This window comes from Serinus canaria, chromosome 3, assembly GCF_022539315.1.
Source record: "Serinus canaria isolate serCan28SL12 chromosome 3, serCan2020, whole genome shotgun sequence".
Lineage (NCBI taxonomy): Eukaryota > Metazoa > Chordata > Aves > Passeriformes > Fringillidae > Serinus > Serinus canaria.
Window position 1 is genome coordinate 12,934,904 of NC_066316.1, and position 19,375 is coordinate 12,954,278.

General features: G+C 41.2%; 2 protein-coding genes across 3 annotated transcripts in view; both read right to left on the reverse strand.

The window, feature by feature from the left end:
* The window catches only part of LOC103821325 (serine/arginine-rich splicing factor 7), a 1,055,603-nt gene that overhangs the window by 227,848 nt on the left and 808,380 nt on the right, over positions 1-19,375 (reverse strand). The gene's annotated exons all lie outside the window — the stretch shown is intronic.
* ALK (ALK receptor tyrosine kinase) overlaps positions 1-19,375 on the reverse strand; it is a 306,382-nt gene that overhangs the window by 219,072 nt on the left and 67,935 nt on the right. Inside the window, exon 2 of the mRNA XM_050973237.1 lies at positions 5,855-5,974. Coding sequence (XP_050829194.1) covers positions 5,855-5,897 — 43 coding nt within the window. The 5' untranslated portion in view covers positions 5,898-5,974. The remainder of the gene's footprint in view (positions 1-5,854; positions 5,975-19,375) is intronic.

A 19,375-nucleotide genomic window follows, 5' to 3' on the forward strand; every position in this document is an offset into this window, starting at 1 on the left:
TGATTATGTCACCTGTGCCCTGCCAGGCACCCTGGGTCGTGCTACCCTTGCGAATGCCTGTGCCAACAATCACTGCCTGCTGCTTGGGCTGCTGCTCCAGGAGCTGACAAAGGTGAGAGCAGCACCACGGCCTGACAGGGGACGTGGGGAGCTGGGGAGGCACTCGAGGAGCCCCACATTTAGCACAGCTTTGGGGTCCATACCATCTGATGAACCACAGTCACCTGCAAGTGCAGCAGAGCGAGATCAGCTGGGCACCACGCCAGCTCCTCTCCCTGCCCTGAGACACAGCCTGTGCTCACCAGGGACCTCCTTTTAATTTCGAGCTGCTTAGCACAAGTTAGCTTATCGCTCTCCCTGTCCTTCCTCTGCACCAGCAGGTCTCTGAGCACTTTGTCCTGACCTTGACACTACTGGCAGGGCTGCTGCTGTACCCTCACAGGGCTTCAAGGGCTCCTCAGAGCTTGCTGCCTGCAAGGAAGAGTTCCATGGGGCCGGGCTCTCCCCAGCACCCGGGAGTGGAGACTGTCGGGCAGGGTCAAGGCTGGCAGTGCCAGCACTGCTTGTCCCTTCGATGCCCACCTTGAAGGAAAACCATCCAGGTTTCCTTTGGAAGAGGCTTTAAGCTTAGATTGCATTAGAGGAGCAAATATATAAAGGAGCTATATACTGCATTCTGAAGAAAAAGTTTTAGAGGAGCAACACCCCGGGGAATATCCCAGCAACATTCTGGCAAGGGTCTGGATGCCCAGCACAGAGCAGGCTGCTTGCCTCCCTGTGGAGCCCAGAGCTCTCCTCATGCCAGATGCATTTAAATGAATCCTCTGGGGAGTGAGGCACGATGGATGGGCCACTGCTTAGAGAAAACAGCAATAATGCAGCTATTCATTTATTTGTTAAGAGAATCGTAAAAATGACAGCATCTACTTTATATCCACCCAGCCCCTCAGCGCGCACCAGGGACTGAATCACCAAAATCTCTGACAGCTGCTTTGTTCAGTGAAAATCAAACTACAAAGAAAGGGCCAGGACTCCTTCATCAATCAATTATAAGCACAGTCTTTCAAGACAGCTACAGAGAGAGGTGTGAGGAAGGGGTGTTGGGAGAACAACTAGCAACAGCTCTCGTTTTCATTCCTCCTGCCCCAAGAAGTGTCAGAGCTCATTCTCCACACAAGAAATATTTGTCCACCAAGTCTCCCATGCATGTAGCAAAAAAAAAAAAAAACAATACATGAAAGTGCATTTCTAATGCCAGTTCTGGGCAAAAAAAAAAAAAAAAAAAAAGAAGTACTGAATAACAGCAGTTGTTAGAAAATATGCTCCAGTTGGCACTAAACAGTAGTTGGATGAACTGTCATATTTTGTCAATTCATACAAGGAACCTCTTGCATGAATTTCAAAAGACCTCTAGAGAAAATGAATACTTGAGAGATGGGGAGAAAAGACATTTGTTGTCTTACTGTTGTCATACTGTTGTCTTACTTATTTTATTATTGAAAAATATTGAGCTGTCACAGACATATTATCTGCAGATAAAAGATGATATAAGGAAAAGAAAGCGAAAATTTCTCCCTAGTAAGATTTTTTCTTCCTTCTTGCTTAACACAGCCTTCAGTTTAGCAAGCAGATGCTGTGCTTCCTGACTTTCCTCCTTTTGGATTTCAGCACCACTGCACATAGCCAAAGTACCATCTAGTTTTTAAACAAGAATTCCTGCAAAAGTACATGGGGTCACAGCATCTGCTATTTTATATGGAGCAATTCTGTTAATGTGGTGTGAGTAACTGCTGTTAATTGAAGCCTTGCCCTATTGCATCCGTAATGCTGCTTCCAAACTACATTACAATACTTGTAAGATTGCAAAAAGGATGTGTTTGGATTAAGAGGATACATCACTTTCCCAGTATCTTTTCTAAGAAAGCATTGATTCGGTTTTCCTCTGGGATGAAGCAGCATTCTCCTTGTTCCCCTCCTGACTTAATCTCACCCCTGAACAGGATTTTGCTGTAACAATCAGTTTGTATCCATACATCTCACTATGCCACGCTGAGCCAAGAATCACAACAGCTTTATCATTCTGAAGATGTCAGTAGCAGTCTGATTTGTTGTAGAATTATGAAACAAGTAGTCATGGGATGCTAACTGCAACATGAATTTATCTGGCTGGTGCCCTCTTTTCTCTCCATCTTCCCTTTTCCCTGTTCGGACTAACTGAGTTTTGTGGCAGCAGTGTCTATCTGGTACCCAACTGACATGAGTTAAAGGGTGCTTATGACTGACCAGGGAAAAAAATTAATCATCTGACACCTTGCTGAGCAACTGCCATGCCACTGAGCATCAAATACGTAGCAAGAATGACCCTAAATTATCCCAGAATTAGTCCAATGCATTTTTATTTTTTTTAGTCAGCAAACCAAATTCAGGAAATTAGGAACACATCACAGACGACATTCCATTAGAAAGTGTTAAAAAAACCCCAACAACCCTGTCAAATTAGTTTTCTGAAGACATAGAGCTGAGTGAAATTATTAATAAGTTGTTAATAGAGGCCAACCTCTGGATTAGGCTTTTAGTACCTATTAAATCAAAGCTGTGAATAATTATGTATTCTTGTAGGTGGGTGTTCCTCCTCTGCTGAACTCACCTTTTCTAGATGTTTTTAAGCACAATAGTGACTAGGCAGCCAAATTTGCTCTCATCCTGAGTTTTAGTCCCAGTTGACTTTGCCATCCAAACACCACTATTTCCTAAGCTTTAGGGGGGAAATAAAAAAAAAGAAAATCTGTAAACTATATAACCTGAGAGAGGTACTTCAGTACTTTGCCCAGTGCTGGTTGAGAGCAGCCAAGGAGTTCAGCTGCTACTGGACAATGTGGCAAAGACACACAAAGCCAGCACAGTAATATAAGAAGAGTTAAAGAAAAAAAGCCAACTCCAGCAGTCCAGCATGGCAACCTTAGGCCTGTTATTCACATAAAACACATTCTTCTTTCAAAGGGTTGAATTCCATTTGATTTTTGCTCCAATCAATAGCTCTTTCCACAGTTGCCACCACACCCTGCCAGGATCATGCTCCAGGAGCAGGGTTGTTGGCTGGCCCAGGGACATGGAGAGGATGGGGCAGAGAGGGATGTGTTAACTGCATGAAGGTCCAGAGGGGCAGCTGTCATCTGGAGCCCCTATTACACAAGCTTATAAGATTTTATGTAGTGGACAATTGATTTCTTATAGAATACCTGTACAGAAGAGAAAATTAACATTCAACCAGCCAGGACAAGAAATGAAATATGTGGCTGGGTGCAGTTAATCACGTAAGCCTCAGGACAGAGATCCATCAGATCTGCAAATGGGAGATTAATATGCTACCATAAGTCCACATATGCCAAATGCATTAAAATTTGTTCTAGCCACAGGAAACAGTCTGAGTGTACCTCATGAGAACAAAAAGATATAAAAAATTTGGAGATTTAAAGTCTCTTCCTGCCTCACAGGTTGAATTCCCAGATAATTTTGACTTGACATGTGATTTACTGAAAGGCAGGTGGATTTTGCATCTCTGAGATGACTGGTGATTAATCAATGCTTGAGACATTGAGACTAATGTAAAAAAATCTCTAGACAAAACAGTAAAAGAGTCTTGTGAATGCATCTCTCCAGTATCTTCTTGTGCCAGTGATTTTCTTTTGGGATTGCTGCCTGTGGTTTCAAAGATATCATCAGGCACTGTTCCTGCCAGAACTACCAGAAAGAATCTGTCAGAATTTTTAATTCTCAGCAAAAGAGAAGAGAACTTAGTTTGGCAGAGGAAGAAAGACACCACATATCAATTTACTCACTCTTTCAATCAGAGATTTCTTCAATGGCAGAACACAGAGAAAGCGTAATTAAGACAACTAATATTGCCCCACTCCAGCAATGTCACCAGTTAATTAGGTGGGTCCCATCAGATGATTAGGCAAACAAAGTTTTGATAGAAGCTATTGAGCACTCTGTAATCAGACATGCTAGGAGCAGGAAGGAAGGCTGACAGAAGAAGAAATCACTCTAGTAGTAAAAGACTGCTGGGTTTTAATTCTGCTTATGATTTATTGTGTGATTTTGGATTAACCAGTAATCAGAAGGCTGGGTCCTGGGACAGGAGTACTCACCTAGAGCTTGGATGGTCTAACTTTGTCTTCTTCCTCACTCTGCTGAGTCCCTGCATGACCTGCACAGAGCCATGTAGACCCAGGGCCAGTAATCAGCCACTGAAAGGAGCTGTCCACCCTGTCATGGACAGAGTAGCTCTGAACAGAAATCCAGATCCCTGGGAAGTTTACTAATTAACATGCCAGTGGCTGTTAATAGAAGAGGAATAAAAGCTTTAAGAAGTGTTCTCAGTTTTGGGCTATGACTATGGGCTCTGCTGCAGATACACACATCAGTCCTCTGGGGGCTGCACATCTCAAGTGGCAGGAAGTGTCTGCGCACTGATGCTATGGGGTGTTCCAGCCTGAAATGTGTGCCTTCCAGGGCTATTACACTTTAATGAAATTTAATTCAATTTAATTAAAGGCTACTACCCTTTAATTTAAATTTTTGTAAATGTTAAATTGCAGAGCTAGAAAAAGCAAATTATTCCTGCCTCTCTTCAAGATTCTCCAGAAATTTCAAAATGCATGTCCTAAATTACACCTACTGAGGAAGAAAACATTTACTAGTTGTCCTGAGTGAACACTGTATTTTGTGTAACACCTCATCAAATTCCTGCCTTCCCTTGCAAAACAGATGGTTGGAATCTGGTAGGATTTGGTCTTGTGCAATCAGCTAAAATCATCGTAAATCATTTCTGCTGAGATGCAGTACATTTATCTCCATGTGATGCTGTCAGATGGAATCAGTGCTCTTGGCTTTTAAGAACAAAGCCTTCCCTTAGAATAGTATTACTGAGAAACTGAAAGAGTTTAGGAAGAAGTAATAAAGGATAAATTAAAAATCATTCTTGCAACTTCTGAGAAAACCAAGTAAGGGAAAAAAAGATTGTACTACTGTTGCTTCCAAAATGAAATTGGTGTGTCCTCATCACTCAAGCAGATACAACAGCTAGGAGCAGATATTGTATGCCAGTGGAAAGAATATATATTGCACACATAAAAGGCTGCAGCATAAATTTGAAGAAATATGGGGCTCCTTCATATAGGTAGGTCAAACTTTTCCCTCAAGCAGATAATTACAGGCTTGGGGTGAGTAAATCTTATTAGCCTCTCAGCACCTTATCTCCCTGCATAGAGACTGGTAGTAGATATATAGTAGATATATTCTACTGCAGTCACTTTCTGGATTGCACATTAGATATTGCCTTGTGCAGTCCAGTCCTAACCAGGGCCATCGTACTTCACAGTGGGATGGCCATGGATAGGTCATACCTGAGAACAGGTGAAAACACATTCTCAGATTTTGGAAGGGATGGATGTTAGAAAAGGAGATGAGAAGCAAAAAGTTCAGTACACAGCTCCTCTCTTTGTAATACTGGTGAATTTCAACAGCCGACTCAAATATTACAGACTGGGCCCTCGTTTTTGAGGGAGCAGGGCAGGCTGGGGCAGCCCAGGTCACCACAAAGCTCCACAGAGATGGCAATGGCCTCAGGCTGGGCTGGGCTGGAATGGAACTCCTGGGCCCTTGGGCAAGGTGGGGGAAGTCCCAGGGGCATCTGGTAAGGGGCACTGAGGCTTGCTAGTGCCCTCAGATGCTGCCAGTGTGGATATTTTACCACTAAACATTTGAGTTGTGTTGCTTTACTCCAGTATTACACCAAAAGCTCAGGCAGAGAGTTGCAGCCTCTTGAGGATAACATATTCATGCTACTCACTGTGTCGTCCTCTGTGGGAGAAGAAAGGGGATGTGTCTCTCATGACCCAGGTCAGGTTCCAAGAAGAGTAGCCAGAAGGAAGAGGAGGGCTCCTTGCTGTGTGATCCAAAGGGCTCGGACCTTTCATTGAAAAAAAGGAAGCCAAGAAAGAAAAGCCATTAGGTATGACGTAGCTGTTTGCATGCTACACATCAAGTGCAAGAACTTAAGCAGCTTTATTGACCATATTCAATAAGCACCAATTTTCAACTACTTCTTGGTTGGTTCTTCCTTCCTGATATGTGCATGCAGAGGGACACAGGACAGTTGTTGCTTTACAGTGCAAAATCATCTAGAAGCTTTGTCAAGTGTCATCTCACACCGATTCTAAGTTCTCTTTGACCTTGCTGTCCCCCAGTTTAGGGGTTTTTTTTAAGTTCTGTTAGCATAAGGAGATCTTGTACATGGAACAGGCAAACATGTACCCAACTTATGTTCAACAACCCAGTGCATCTCAAAGATTCTTTTTGTGATCCAAATACTCCAGGCAAGTTCTGTACAAACCTGCACTACCTCTGCAAGACCATGATGACATGATGTATACCATGATGACAGGTGTAAAGAGAGACTGTCTGAAATAACACACAAGACCAATGAGCAAAGTGGATTTCTGCTAGCTTTGAAAGTACAAATTTTCCCAGTGAATGTTCAAGTTGGGTTTTCTGAGATATCAGGATCTTGGTCTCATTTTTTGAGATCCTCAGAAGAAAGGTAGGATTTAATTGTGTAGGAATACAGGCAGGAAAAACTTGTGTTTGGGAGATTTGCTTGATGGAAAAAAAAAAAACCCAAACTTCTGGATTTCTTATTTCTCTATAGAAGCCATAAAAAAGGGCATATTTGAGAGAATAATAGTAGACAAAGTAAATGGCTGAAGTCTTGGGGAAAACCCTGCTTTGATTTTGTAAAAAATTTTACTTCCTTCTTCCACCAAAGAAAAACTGGAAAATTTCAGAGGAACTTATCAGGAGCTTAAATACAAGTAGTTAGTTGTGCCCTATCTTGTTCTCGTGCAATCTCAGTTTTAGCACAGTCTTGTAACCAAGTAACTGTAGCACAACCAAGAGAAAAATAACCACTCTTATGTAAGAGCTGTAGCTCTTACTCCTTGCTTACAGCAACAATCTTCAAGATAAAAATGAACTTCACACTGTATTGTGAGACATTCTTGAGTGGCAATAAAAGAATATCCCTAATGGTTCAATTAAACCCGGTCTCTATGCTAAGTTAAAGTGCCATAACTAAACACCCCTTATTGTTGTCTAGAATGTGGCTACACAGAAGTTCAGGCCAGAGATTTGTGAAGGGAGGCAGCAAACCTGGTGTCCTGCCTGCAGCTGTCATTGATGAAGAGATAGGGAGCCATGGAATAATCTTTATATTGGCTTTTCCTCCCTAACATCAAGACATGTCTTCCAGTAGCCCCTGATAAAGCTGGTTGTAGAAAATAACATCAGGTTTTATTGCAACAGTTAAAATAGCTGCTAAAAGCAGATTTTTTTTTCCCTACAAATGTGCTTCACTTTGATGCTACTATAAAATAATAAAGAAAAGAAGCACATTAATAAAAAATGAGCTCCTGAAATAAGGTGGTTTTCAAAGCCATGTGTGTTTTGCCTCATGTGTGATGTCTGACCAATATCAATATCCCTGTTATATAACATCTGTACCCAGTGACTCTCCAAAAGAGGGAATAATTTAATATCTTGATCCCAGATCAGAGATCTCCCCCAGACAAGAACTCTGGGGCTCCTTTACCCCAAACAGACCCAAATGCATGCCAATGTCACTCATTTAGTGCTACCAGAGAGCCAAGACTTTGTGCTGCAATCCTTTGAAAACTTCACAAAAACCTTTAAAAACTGACCTGTTTCCCACCTCTGCTCCCATGGCAAAATAATCTGAGAGAAAGTCACTGAGGTGCTTTTTTCTCCCTAATGCTTCAGTCACAGAATTCAAAATTGAATCTCTTCACCTACCCTGACCAGCCTTACCTGGGAATCACTACAACAGGAGCAGCACCACAGCAAGCAGCTGCAGTACTCCAAATTCCCTGGCACTTCTCACATTCCAAAGAATGCCCCTCCATCTTGCATTCTTCAGAATTCCTGCCTACCTTCAGCCTCTGCTAAGTGGAAATGTTCCCACTGGAACCAATAAATGCAGTGAAAATTTTGAGATAAAAAATAAGATTGAACATCTGAGCAGAGAAGACAAGGCAGTCCAGGCACCTGAACCTTCCCTCAGCAGCAAGAGGTCAATAAGAGATAATACAAAAAATTGAAAGTTTTTCCTCTGTTTTTAAAGAATGGAATGGATTCAGTCCAATTCATTTTAACCTTAGAACTATTTTATCCCATGTTCTTTGGGGTTAATTTTAGAACTTCATCTCAAATGATTTGTTTGGGCTATTGGTCTGAACTTGAAGACAAGAAGATTGTATCACAAGTTATGAATCTTTCCCAATTAAATTATCTTCCACCAAAGATGCTGGGTAAAAGGTTTTTGTATAGCCAAGAGGCCACTCTTCACAGTGAGGAATGATTTGATTTAAGCATCAGCTTTAGGCTGGGAAAAGGAGAGACCTTTCCTCTTTCACCTTCAGGGCATTTTACATCGAAAAGATAATAATGGGAGACCATTTCAGCTAAACAAATGCTTTTTGTTCAGCAAGGGCAATGCAAACATAGACCACAGCCTAGCCCTTTTACAAAATAAAGGGGTTTTTTCCTCTCCAAAATAATTCAATTTAAGCCAAAAGTCACTGAGAAAATGTGTCTCCTTGTTTTTAGATATGCTAACCTCCAATTCCAGTTGTTTCTATCAGGGTACTCTGTCACTTGTCAAAAGTAACCCTAACCTTTAAAAAAAATGAATGGATTGGCAACTGGAAGCTGACAACTCCATTTTTAGTAGCCAGACATATGCCAAGGTACAAGAGAGGTTTCTTTTATATTCCTGCCTGAAGACATACCAGGACCAAATACTGGCCCTGGGTGCTCCATCACAGCAAGAAACTTGCACCTGCAAAGAACATTTGACATTTCTGTTTTTTAAACTTGTGCAAAGGTGTCTCCTTAGGGGATGTAAAATTCAGTCAGTTCACCAGGAGTTTGGGGGGGAAAAAAAAGGAAATGGTTCATGTGTGCTGAAGTCAAGCCTTAAGGCTACAAATTAGTTAAATAAAATATTTATGCAATATTTTAATGAAAAATACCTGTTTATAGAGCAACTCTTGATGTTCACATAGAAATGGAACAACAAGAAAATCTTTCTACGTGAGTAATTTTTAAACAAACAGGATTTCCTCCCTTTTTTGTCTTCTCTGGAAGAAGGAATATACCCAGCAATTAACATATGCAATTTTTTAAAGGTTCATGTAGTGCAGAAATGTAAATGAATTTTTTACCAAAACACTCAAGCTTTCTTTAACCAAAAAATGCTCTGCCATGTAACCAAATATTGCTTATTGCTCCTTTGGGATATTGCTTGATTACTCAGCTCTCTCACTGTGCTGAGCTGTATTATTTGCAGTTTCTCTGTGGTAAATCTGAGGTGACAGACCAGCATGTACCTGTCCTCTAGATTTCAGAGTTGCAACAGATGTGTAAGATAATAACTGAGATCAACATGTACGTTCAGCTATATCTACATCTAAAAGAATATCTCAAAATCCCTCATGTTTGTTTGTGTGGAAATCAAAAGTCAACATTAGTAGTATTTTTGGCTCTAATTTATAACAGCCATCAATAGAGTAGCTCCTAGTAATTATTACAATAATGTGTTTAGAAACAACCACCTTTGTGATCTTTGGACTTTCCAATCTCTGGGAAAGCCTGACATTTCAGAAAAGGTTATTCCAGTTCTAAGAAAAAGGTAGTGATTTTCCACAGAAAGGATATTACGACATTAAAATCTGGGTTTTCCAGTCTCTGGGAAAGCCTGACATTTCAGAAAAGGTTATTCCAGTTCTAAGTAAAAGGTAGCAATTTTCCACAGAAAGGATAATGTGCAGTTATCTTTCCACTATTAACAAAAGGAAGGACTAAACTACTCAGAACCAAGGCAACTTCATTTGATTAAAACAAAAAATCTTACAGAGAACTGACTGCCCAAGCAAGGAAACCTCTGCAGACTTCTCCTGTGAGCCAGAGGCAGGCCAAAGGCATCCTTGGGAAGAGGCTTCAGGATCCAACACTGCAGGATCCTGAAGCCAAACACCTTGATCTTGCACAAGAGCTCTCAGGACCCTGCCTTTAGTAAGACTTGGCTGGCTGTGACCAGCAGGATGTTTTGGGTTTGCCTCTGTTCAGCTGGAAGTGTAAACTCCAGAGGCCTTGATAAAAGATTGCTGAGCTCCTACCTCCACAGAAGTTCTTGGTTTCTCTTTTTTTTTTGGAGAGCATCCTTCCATCCCTGACTAGAAAAGATCTCCTGAGAATTCCCTCTCAAATTCACAACTGATCCTCACAATCACACTAGCAGTGCTCACACCACTTAGAAGCTTTCATTTTACCCCTCTTCCCATCTACAAACATACTCAGTCACCCATGAAAGTGCAAAAAACACATTATATTGAGGTGACCAAGCAACACCAAACCCAACAAACAGCCCAAGTAAATGAATAATCCATACACTCAATCATGCTCATACAAATCATTGTCAAAATGAAATTTAGCAGTAAAATTCAAATTCTGTTTATGGTCCTGATGGAGAGCAAGGCAGAGGGCAAGCTCTTTGCATGCAGTTTGTTGCTCTGAGTAGTTGCTGAGCTTTTTTACATTAATAGGTAGATGTACTCCTGAGATTTTTTTCACTAACCTTTTCTACAGTATGAAAATGTTCACTGACAGTCTGTCAAGTTTATCTTTTTCAGCTGGAAAATATATTTAATAATGCAGTATGTTACAATGATTTTATGTCATACCGACAGCCTGATGAGTGCAAACAAACTATAGCTTGTGTGTCTCAAAAACTGTGCTGGATGGCTACAGAGAGGGAATTTGCATTTAGTGGGCTGTAGCACACCTGTGGATAGTGAATTCAGGCTGCATGAGGCACAGGAGTGATCAACAATGCTGACTGGCAGGTGCTTGATGAGTAAATTTGGGAATAGCACACACTTCCTGTACATAAAGCATGTGTTTCTAACAACACTGTATTAACTCAAACACTGGGTTATCCTTCTGACCCTGACTTTATTTTTTTCTTTTCTAAGCCAGGTTTAAAATTTTCTTTCAAACCCTTTATGTTAGCCATGTATTTTTTTCCCGTCTCCTTTTCAACTGGAATATTAACTTTTTATTGAAAAAACCCAAATGCATCATGACTGATTAATCAGCAAGTGGACACTTGACAGCTCCATTCTTTTTCTACTGACAAGGCAGTTCCTCTGCCAAACATGACCCATAAACATTTATTGATGCAAGGAGAGAATGTGCTAAGTCTGGGAGATGTGGCCTGATCAGTGGAACCCTTGGATCTGGAGGGAGAGGAACACAAAACACCCAAATTGCAATTTCATCAAGACATTGCAATAGGGAAATATTAGCTAGGCATAATGTGCTACTGATCATTACAGGAAAGGAAATAATCCACATTTTCAATACAAAGAGCATTAAAATAAACCAATTAAGATGACCAAGCTTATAATAACTAATACAGTTTAAAAATGTACTGCCATCTAGAGCATAGAACTGCATCTCAGGTGCTCTGCAGCTGCCAAAGACCTGCCCAGTAAGACACCACAAAGCAGCCATGATTCACTGATAAAGAGCTCAGGGCCTCAATTACAGACCAGGCTAGGAATGGCTTAACAGTGTAACTCATCTGTGAGCACATAAGAAACCTTTAAAAAATCCAACTGCAGGCTGAGTTTTGCTGTAATAATCTTTTACGGCACAATTAAGCACCTTTGTGGGCAACACAGAGAAAACAAAGGTTTGAGTGTCAGCACTTGAACTGCTCTTAACTCTGGTTCAGAGCCTCAAAAGCTGAGGCTGCTGGCAGGACCGTGCCAAGGGATGCACTTCTCTGGCTTGCCTTGCCTAGTCTGCAGCTTAGCTAAACTGGGGGGGAAAGCCCTGCAGCAGCAAAGCTCCATGTGCAAACACATCTTCTGAATTTTGGATGCTTGTTCTTTGTATCAGCTTTTAGACATTTCAGGGCCACAGCTGGAAAAGGAGTCCTGGGGTTGTGATTTTGTAGGGCTGTGGTATTTTAACACAGGGCAATACTTCCCTTGTCTTTGAACTCATAACAAATGTATCTGAATTACTGAGCAGATATGCAGTGAAAACCAAAAGGAATCATGTTTAGCTGTTTCCTGCAGCACAGACAGACCTCCAGACACTGCAAACAGTAGAAAAATGCCAGGTAGAAATCTGCAGAATTGGTAACCTTTCTACTCAGGCACACTGAAGTACTTCAGGTTGCAGATATCTGAACTTTTTCTGTACGTGTGGAAATAAAGTGACCCTTCCATTGTCATCTGAGGTATTTGTGTGCTGTAGCTTAGAAAAACTCCCAAAAAACAACTGAGAGACAGAACTAATGTCTGGTATGTGTGTCAACATTAGAGAGCTCCTCCATTCATGGTCATTGGGAGCCTGATGCACTGGCCCCCTCCTTCAAGTGTTCTTCATCCAAAGGAGTTTTGAGCAGTTGCTCATCAGGGTGAGTATTTAATATATCTTTTTATACACATACACACACCCAGACCATACCAAAATGATCACTATGATGGTATATCTGCTATACCAGTATGGTTCTCATCTTCCAGCCCTGGGGCCCTGACCCCATGTATTGCCAATGTTCATCTCTCTGCAGGTCTTGTCTCACCCCTCTGCACTCTGTACTTTCCCCTGCTCTGTACCCACCTAACATAACCTCTAGAAACACAGTGGCCAGACTTTCAAGCAAAAGAAATTGTTGTTTTGACAGTGTTTTAATAATTCATTACACACACTGACTTCAAACCATTTAGTGCCTTCACCCTGGGTTTCTGCATAGCTACACAGACACCCAGATGGAGTCTCATCAGATCAGCATACTTCCTACATAATTTTAAATAGTGGGGTTAAAGAATTAGAAAGAAACAAACCCAGAAACAACCCCCTGCTCTTTATACATGTAAAGCCTTTTTTTGTGCTACATTGACTGCATTCTAAATCAGAATACACACACAAACTCACAGCACTGAACAGTTACCACTTTAACACAACTGCAGATATTTAGATATTCAGTGGCCCACACCCCCTGCAAATTTCAATACAAGCTCATATTTTTTCTCAACATCTGCATTTTAAATCTGTGTCTCATACTTTAAGATGTGTCATTCAGTGCTCACTTATTTTAATCTTTGTACTTGTCAGTGGACAAAAACACATGGAAAAATTCCTCAAACATTTAAATGCTGGGGAAACGAGTATTTGAAGGTTTTGCAGATCTGAATCTTTAGTCTGCAGGAAGGCTTTCACCCTCAGAGCAGGCAGCCTGCATCACCTTTTAAAGACTTCTTTGATCAGGATGAAAAAGGTAGTAATTCACTTTTCCTCCCACACTTTCATGCCATGTCAGTACCTCTGGCTCTGGAGACACTCGTAATGAAGTTTGGGGAACATTTATTTTTTCTTCCATAGACAGCATCTAAATGCCTCCTCTCTGTCAAAGCCATCCACAGTCACACATGACCTGAGCATTTACAACCCTCTCTTTGACTGCACTGCAGCGTTGAGCTTGGATAGCAGGGAGACAGGAAACACAGCTCAGTTTCACACACCTATTACATATCAAGGGAAAACCTGACTTTTATTCACTGCAGTTTAAAGGTCCAAGTTCAGCCTGAGTTAATTTGGGAAGTGTCTTTACTTTGGTCTGCCTGATTTGTCTGGATTTGCCTGGGGACCCTCCTTCCCTGTAGCCCATAATACTGCTACACATATCTCTTTCTTTGTGGGAAAAAAAAAAAAAATTGAAGATGTGCACAATCCTTCTTCCTCAAAGAGTGTGGGACTTTGTCCAGAACAGTCTCTGGCATAAACTCACCTTAGGTGCAAGCTTTTTGCTGCCTGGAACCATTCAATAATGCCAGAAGGAAATGGCAGCCAGTAAATACAGGTTATTTGGAAGAAAGCAACAGCAGTGGCATAAGTCAGCTTTATTTTTCCTTGTTATTATCATTATTACTGTTATTGCTTCTGTGAAAGGAGGGGAATTCTGTGCTTACTGCACAAGTACATGTGCAAGTTAATGTTGGCAAAAGGCTCAATAATGGCTCTTCATATAGAAATACAAACCCAGGAGCTTTTTTTTTTTTTTAATCAGATATCCCCACCGCTTCACATTTAAAAAAGGCCACAAACAAAGAAAATAAAATACAGCAACTTCAGGTAAAAACTGGAGATTTCCTGTACAACAGAGGCAGAAATCATGAAGTGGTTTCCCACAGACACTTTGCCTCAGCTGTATCGTGAAGACAGAGAGAACACGTGTGGAAAGGTCACTGCAGCTAAAGAGGCCTTGTCCATTTTTTATCTATGGAATATCTGAAATCTTTGAATCCATGAATATCTGCAATACCATCTGAAATCTTTGAATCCAAAGATGGCATTTTAAGAGTAGAAATTTTTAAATTATGCCTACCATATCAAAACAAAATGAATGCTCAGAGGAATCAGAGGAAGCCCTACATGTGTCCCACAGACACAAACTGTGAAGAAGTGACAGTTAAGAATTTCCTGCCATTTGCATGGCCAAACCCATTTATTTGCTGCATTAGGCACTTCTGTTCAGCTGTAGTGTAGAAGAGTTGCAACAAAAGTGCAGGGTGTTTTGGTACCAGAGAAAATACAAGACATTTGTTATTGGTAGGCAAGCTGCATTATTTCTAGAAATAGAAAAAGAGTGTGATGACTATTTCAATCTAAAACACAGCTGTCTTGGCAGGAACAATAAAAACTAGTTCATATTCCCTTTACTGGGAAGGATGCCAATGTGCTTATATTGTCTATTTTCACTGCAGCATTTAATTTTGCTTAAGGTAAAGGACAGCATCTCTGACTACAACTGTGGGGTATTTAGATGTGAAAGTACTGCTCAAGGAAGTTCTGTAAGTGCTGCCAAAATGAAGGCCATAAAGCATCTGAGCGAGGCATCAGAAACTCCTGTCTTCACTCACACAGACATCTCTAAATTGACTATGAGTGAAGATTGTAAAAGGGAAATTGCTTGTCATTCTGTTTTTCAGGTGCTGAATTAAAATAAGAAGCAGTATCCCTGAAGATACCCTGAGTTCTGTGGGATGTTTTGGGTTCCTTGGCACAATTTTGTTCTGTGTAGCTGCTTTCCAAAGATCTCAACAGCTAACTGACCCTCAGCATTCCCTAAGGAAAGGTGAGTGATGTAAAGCAGCTGATGCCACCAGCCACCTCTGTCCCCTGCTGGATGGCAGCAGCAGTTATGTGACATAAAAGAAGGAGCTCCAGCTCAAGGTATCCCCCCTGGGTAGGGGGCAGGATGGCCAAGATTCTCTCTGCTGATGCCAATTATGCTGCTGTGGAGTTCTACTCAGGCTTGGCCTCTGGTATAAAGACAACTGTTCAAATACACAACAAAACATGGTCTAAGGTGAGTAGGAAGAGGCAGGGTACCATCATCTGCCTGTCACACAGAGGAGGAGATTTCTGGTATCTCTCTTATGAGATGAATATGTGTTCCTGCAGGCTGCTTCAGCCTTCCTTTTGGGGAAAAACTGGTGAGGTGGGCTGGGCGGAAAAGCTGGCCCTTAAGGAACTGTAAAAAATTAGAAGACATGAACTACACAGAAAAAAAATGGAATTACATGTCTCTTATATGTAAGGATACTCAGAAGCCATGGGATTAAATGACCTGCTCAAATTCACACTGCGAAGCTGTAGTAGAGTCTAGAAAAGAAAAGAATTTTTACTGTTTCCTTCTTCCCAGAAATCCCCACCTCTGGTGGTCCCCCCCTGTCTATGTCAAAGGACTTCACCCTGCCTTGTGAAAGGGGAATTCTGAGCATTTGGAACAGAGCTTGTGTGTGGATGGGGCTGTGAGCTACACAAAAATAAAACAAAATAGCCGTGCAGAAATATCTAGAAGGACAGGCAGATACTTTATGTGGATTTTTTTCTTTTTCATTTCTCCCCAAGTTTATGTCTGTCTAAATCCTTCCCTGCAACAGGAGAAATAGCTTTGCTCTTCTTCCCCCCAGAACCTGCACTGTTCAAATAAGAATTTCCCAAAGTGATTACCAAAAGCCTGTAAGAGAAATGATTACAAATGGCTGAGTTAACTGCTACAGACGGCCTCATCAGTCATCATAATGTGATCTCAGCATCAGGGTCATCAGAACAGGCAACTTGTCATGACAGATGACACCTCTTCAGGAACACTTCCTCCCGTGACTTTTCCCAAAAAAATCTCTTGGGATGAGGCACTTGCAAATAATGGTCCTTAAGCAATAATCAAGGAGGAATCATCACCAGCTGCCCTCATGAGCTGCTTCCCTGATGGGGTTTGTTGGGTTTTGGCTTTTTTTTAGCCTCTGAGTGTGGAATGTTTTATCTGCTTGCACGCCTTGAAATCAAAGTAGTTTTGGCAGTTGCTCTAAAGGTGAATTTAGAGATGATGATAAGAGAGACAAATGAGAAGACAGGAGGCCTGAAAAGGCTGAGGCAGCACTGTGAGCCTCCCACCACTTTTCCACTGCCAGCCCCAAATGCTGCAAAACAATTTGTAATCTATGCCTCATTTTCCACATCTAGGAAAGAAAGAGTATATACTCTATTGTGCATCTGCTGTGGAAACTGCTTAGCTGAATTTATTTGAGTTATACAGTGATGAATACACATTACAAATAAAGGCCAATTTATCATCTCATATATACTGCTTTGGGAACTGGATCTCAAGAGCTAATTCCATTCCCACCTCATCTTATCTACAATGGGATCTAAGATAAATTTTGTAGTTTTTCCTTTTGCCTTTTTATTCTGCTACTAAAATGGAAGTGATGATGCTCACTGGGTTTGGAAATCTTTGAATAAAAGGCAGTAAGTATTTTTATGACTAAATATTTAAGCAAGGTTTTTAAAATATAATTTCCCTCAAACTCTACTGCTCTGCTCCTCACACATACAGCTTTTACTATGGCTATGGTTAAAAGCTCGTGTAAGAAGCACAGCTGGCTTCTTAGTAACACACATCTCTGTCACAGTGAAGAGGCAAACTCTCTGCAGTGAACAGTTTTCCTGTGAAATCTGGCACTTGTTGGCTGTTTGCAAATAGTTCATGGGCAGAATGCAGTTGATGAATACTTTGAAATTACTCAAATATTTACTGGGAACAGATTTCAGCCCTTGGGGTTTTCTGTTTGTTTGCTTTGTGTGGTACTCCAGTCATGCACCAGTTGGTCTTTCAAATGCCTGTGGTACACAATAGGTGCTGGATCTGAACAACATTACAAATTTCTGCTTTGCAGGGAACTCCATGATTTCTTTTGTTTCCAATTCATGTGTTGGAATGAACAAGAATAAAACTGAAGTTTCCTCAAAATAAAATCTTATATAGGAAAACAGCTGGGGAGCAAATGCTTCTGTGTAAAGGAATTAAAATTAAAGTGTTTCCATGTCAATTTTACAGTAAAATATACCATAGTATAGTTGCAAATGAAGTAAATTATAGCACTGCTTCATCAAAGTAAGGCCAAAATACTTCATTTTGATTTTCTCTCAGACTGAAAAAGACCTTGGCATTTTGTGTAAATTGACATATTCCCATAGGAAGTCTAGCTTTCAAAATTATATTTCTTGATGGAAAATCTGCCATTAGAAAAACAACTTAAGTAATTCTAATTCTTATGCATCTGACATGATAAGAGTTTGCTATTCCCCTTTCAGAGCATCTCTCTGAGAGTCCCCTGATAGGGACCTTGAACTGGAAAAGCCACTCAGAAAAACACTCATGGAGAGTCAACAAGGTCTTTTAGAAAATTTAGTAAAGAGCAAAACAGAATGAGCACAGCTACGGCAAACCCATAAGAAATTCAAATTTAGAAAACCTCTACTGGCAACAAACTTCAGGCAGATATTTATTTTTATTGACAGAGAGGGAGCTGCGTGTCAGAGGCAGCACAGCACACTGTGGGAATTACAACAGCAGGCTGAATCCCCACCAGAATGATGCACAGCTCCTTATATCCATACCCTGCTCTAATAACTCTGTCAAGAATTTCAGGATGGAAAACACAAATTCTCTTTCCTTTGCAAAAAAATACTGGCCTGTCTGTCCACAAGCTGCCCACGCCTGCAGTCACAGTCGCACCTTTGGCTGTCTTGCAGTGCAAGCAGCTGATCCATCACTGAGGGCATTCAGCTGAAGTGGCACTGTGGAGCTGCAGAGAGCCTCTCTGCAAGTTTGAATCCCATCAGGGAGGTAAGAGCATTCAGACTTTCATAATTACTGGTTTCAAATTAGATGTCTTTTGAAACGGTTTTCCAAACTTCTTCCAAGGCCTGCCTAACATTCCTCTGTCAATGGCAGTAAGAAACCATCAGGTGAGGATTTGGGTTATTATTAAGGTTCTTGTCATACAGCTTAGCAAGTAGAAATAAACAGGAGCCAGTATCACCTTAGCAGGCAGCCCTCCAGAGCTTCCTCTTGAACTGACTATGCATTAGCCAGGACGGCAGCTTGAGACATTCTGGGAAACTATAAAATTACATGAGCAATAAAACACTTGTACTAAGTAACTTGTTATTAAATTCTGTTGCACAGAGTTATCCTGACTTAAAAGATTTGCTGTGTGCCACAACACTGTCTCAGAGCCTGCTCTCCCCACTAATCTGTGAGCTGTGGAGGTGACTGTGTGGGCTACAGACACGAACAGAGACTGCCCTGCACATGGCAAAAGGCACCTCAGGCTCAGCCCACTCAGATGATGTGTTAGAGTCACAAAGCTGTATTTATTTCTCTCTAAACAAAGAAGAACTTTGTGAAGATAAGCAGCCTTCTTTCTTTCCCATTTACTAAAAGAAATCCAGGCAAAATAAAACCAGGGATCATGCTTTTCTCCCACATTGACTTGATCTTAGGAAAGACCCTATTTTGGCAGGGTGTCTTAAGTCTGTGGAGACAAAAAGATAATAGAGAAAGACATCATCATTCTCCAGGTGCATTTCAATGTGCAGAGGGAGGATATGAACCATTCTTAATATCTTCTGAGTTATACAGAAGTGACCAAAAGACACAAAAGAACAGAGCATGGTAAGGGGATTTTTACCACCAGCTCACTAACTTCACTGCCTGGCCACCAATTCACTTGGTGGTCAGGGTCTTGTTCTCTTGAGGACACTTACCCCACATATTTTCATACTGAGGCTCCTCATCCAGGTTCTCCTCAGTGTGTATCTGTCACCCCCTGAAGTGTCCCTAAGCCCTCTAAGCCATTGTGTCTTCCTGGTC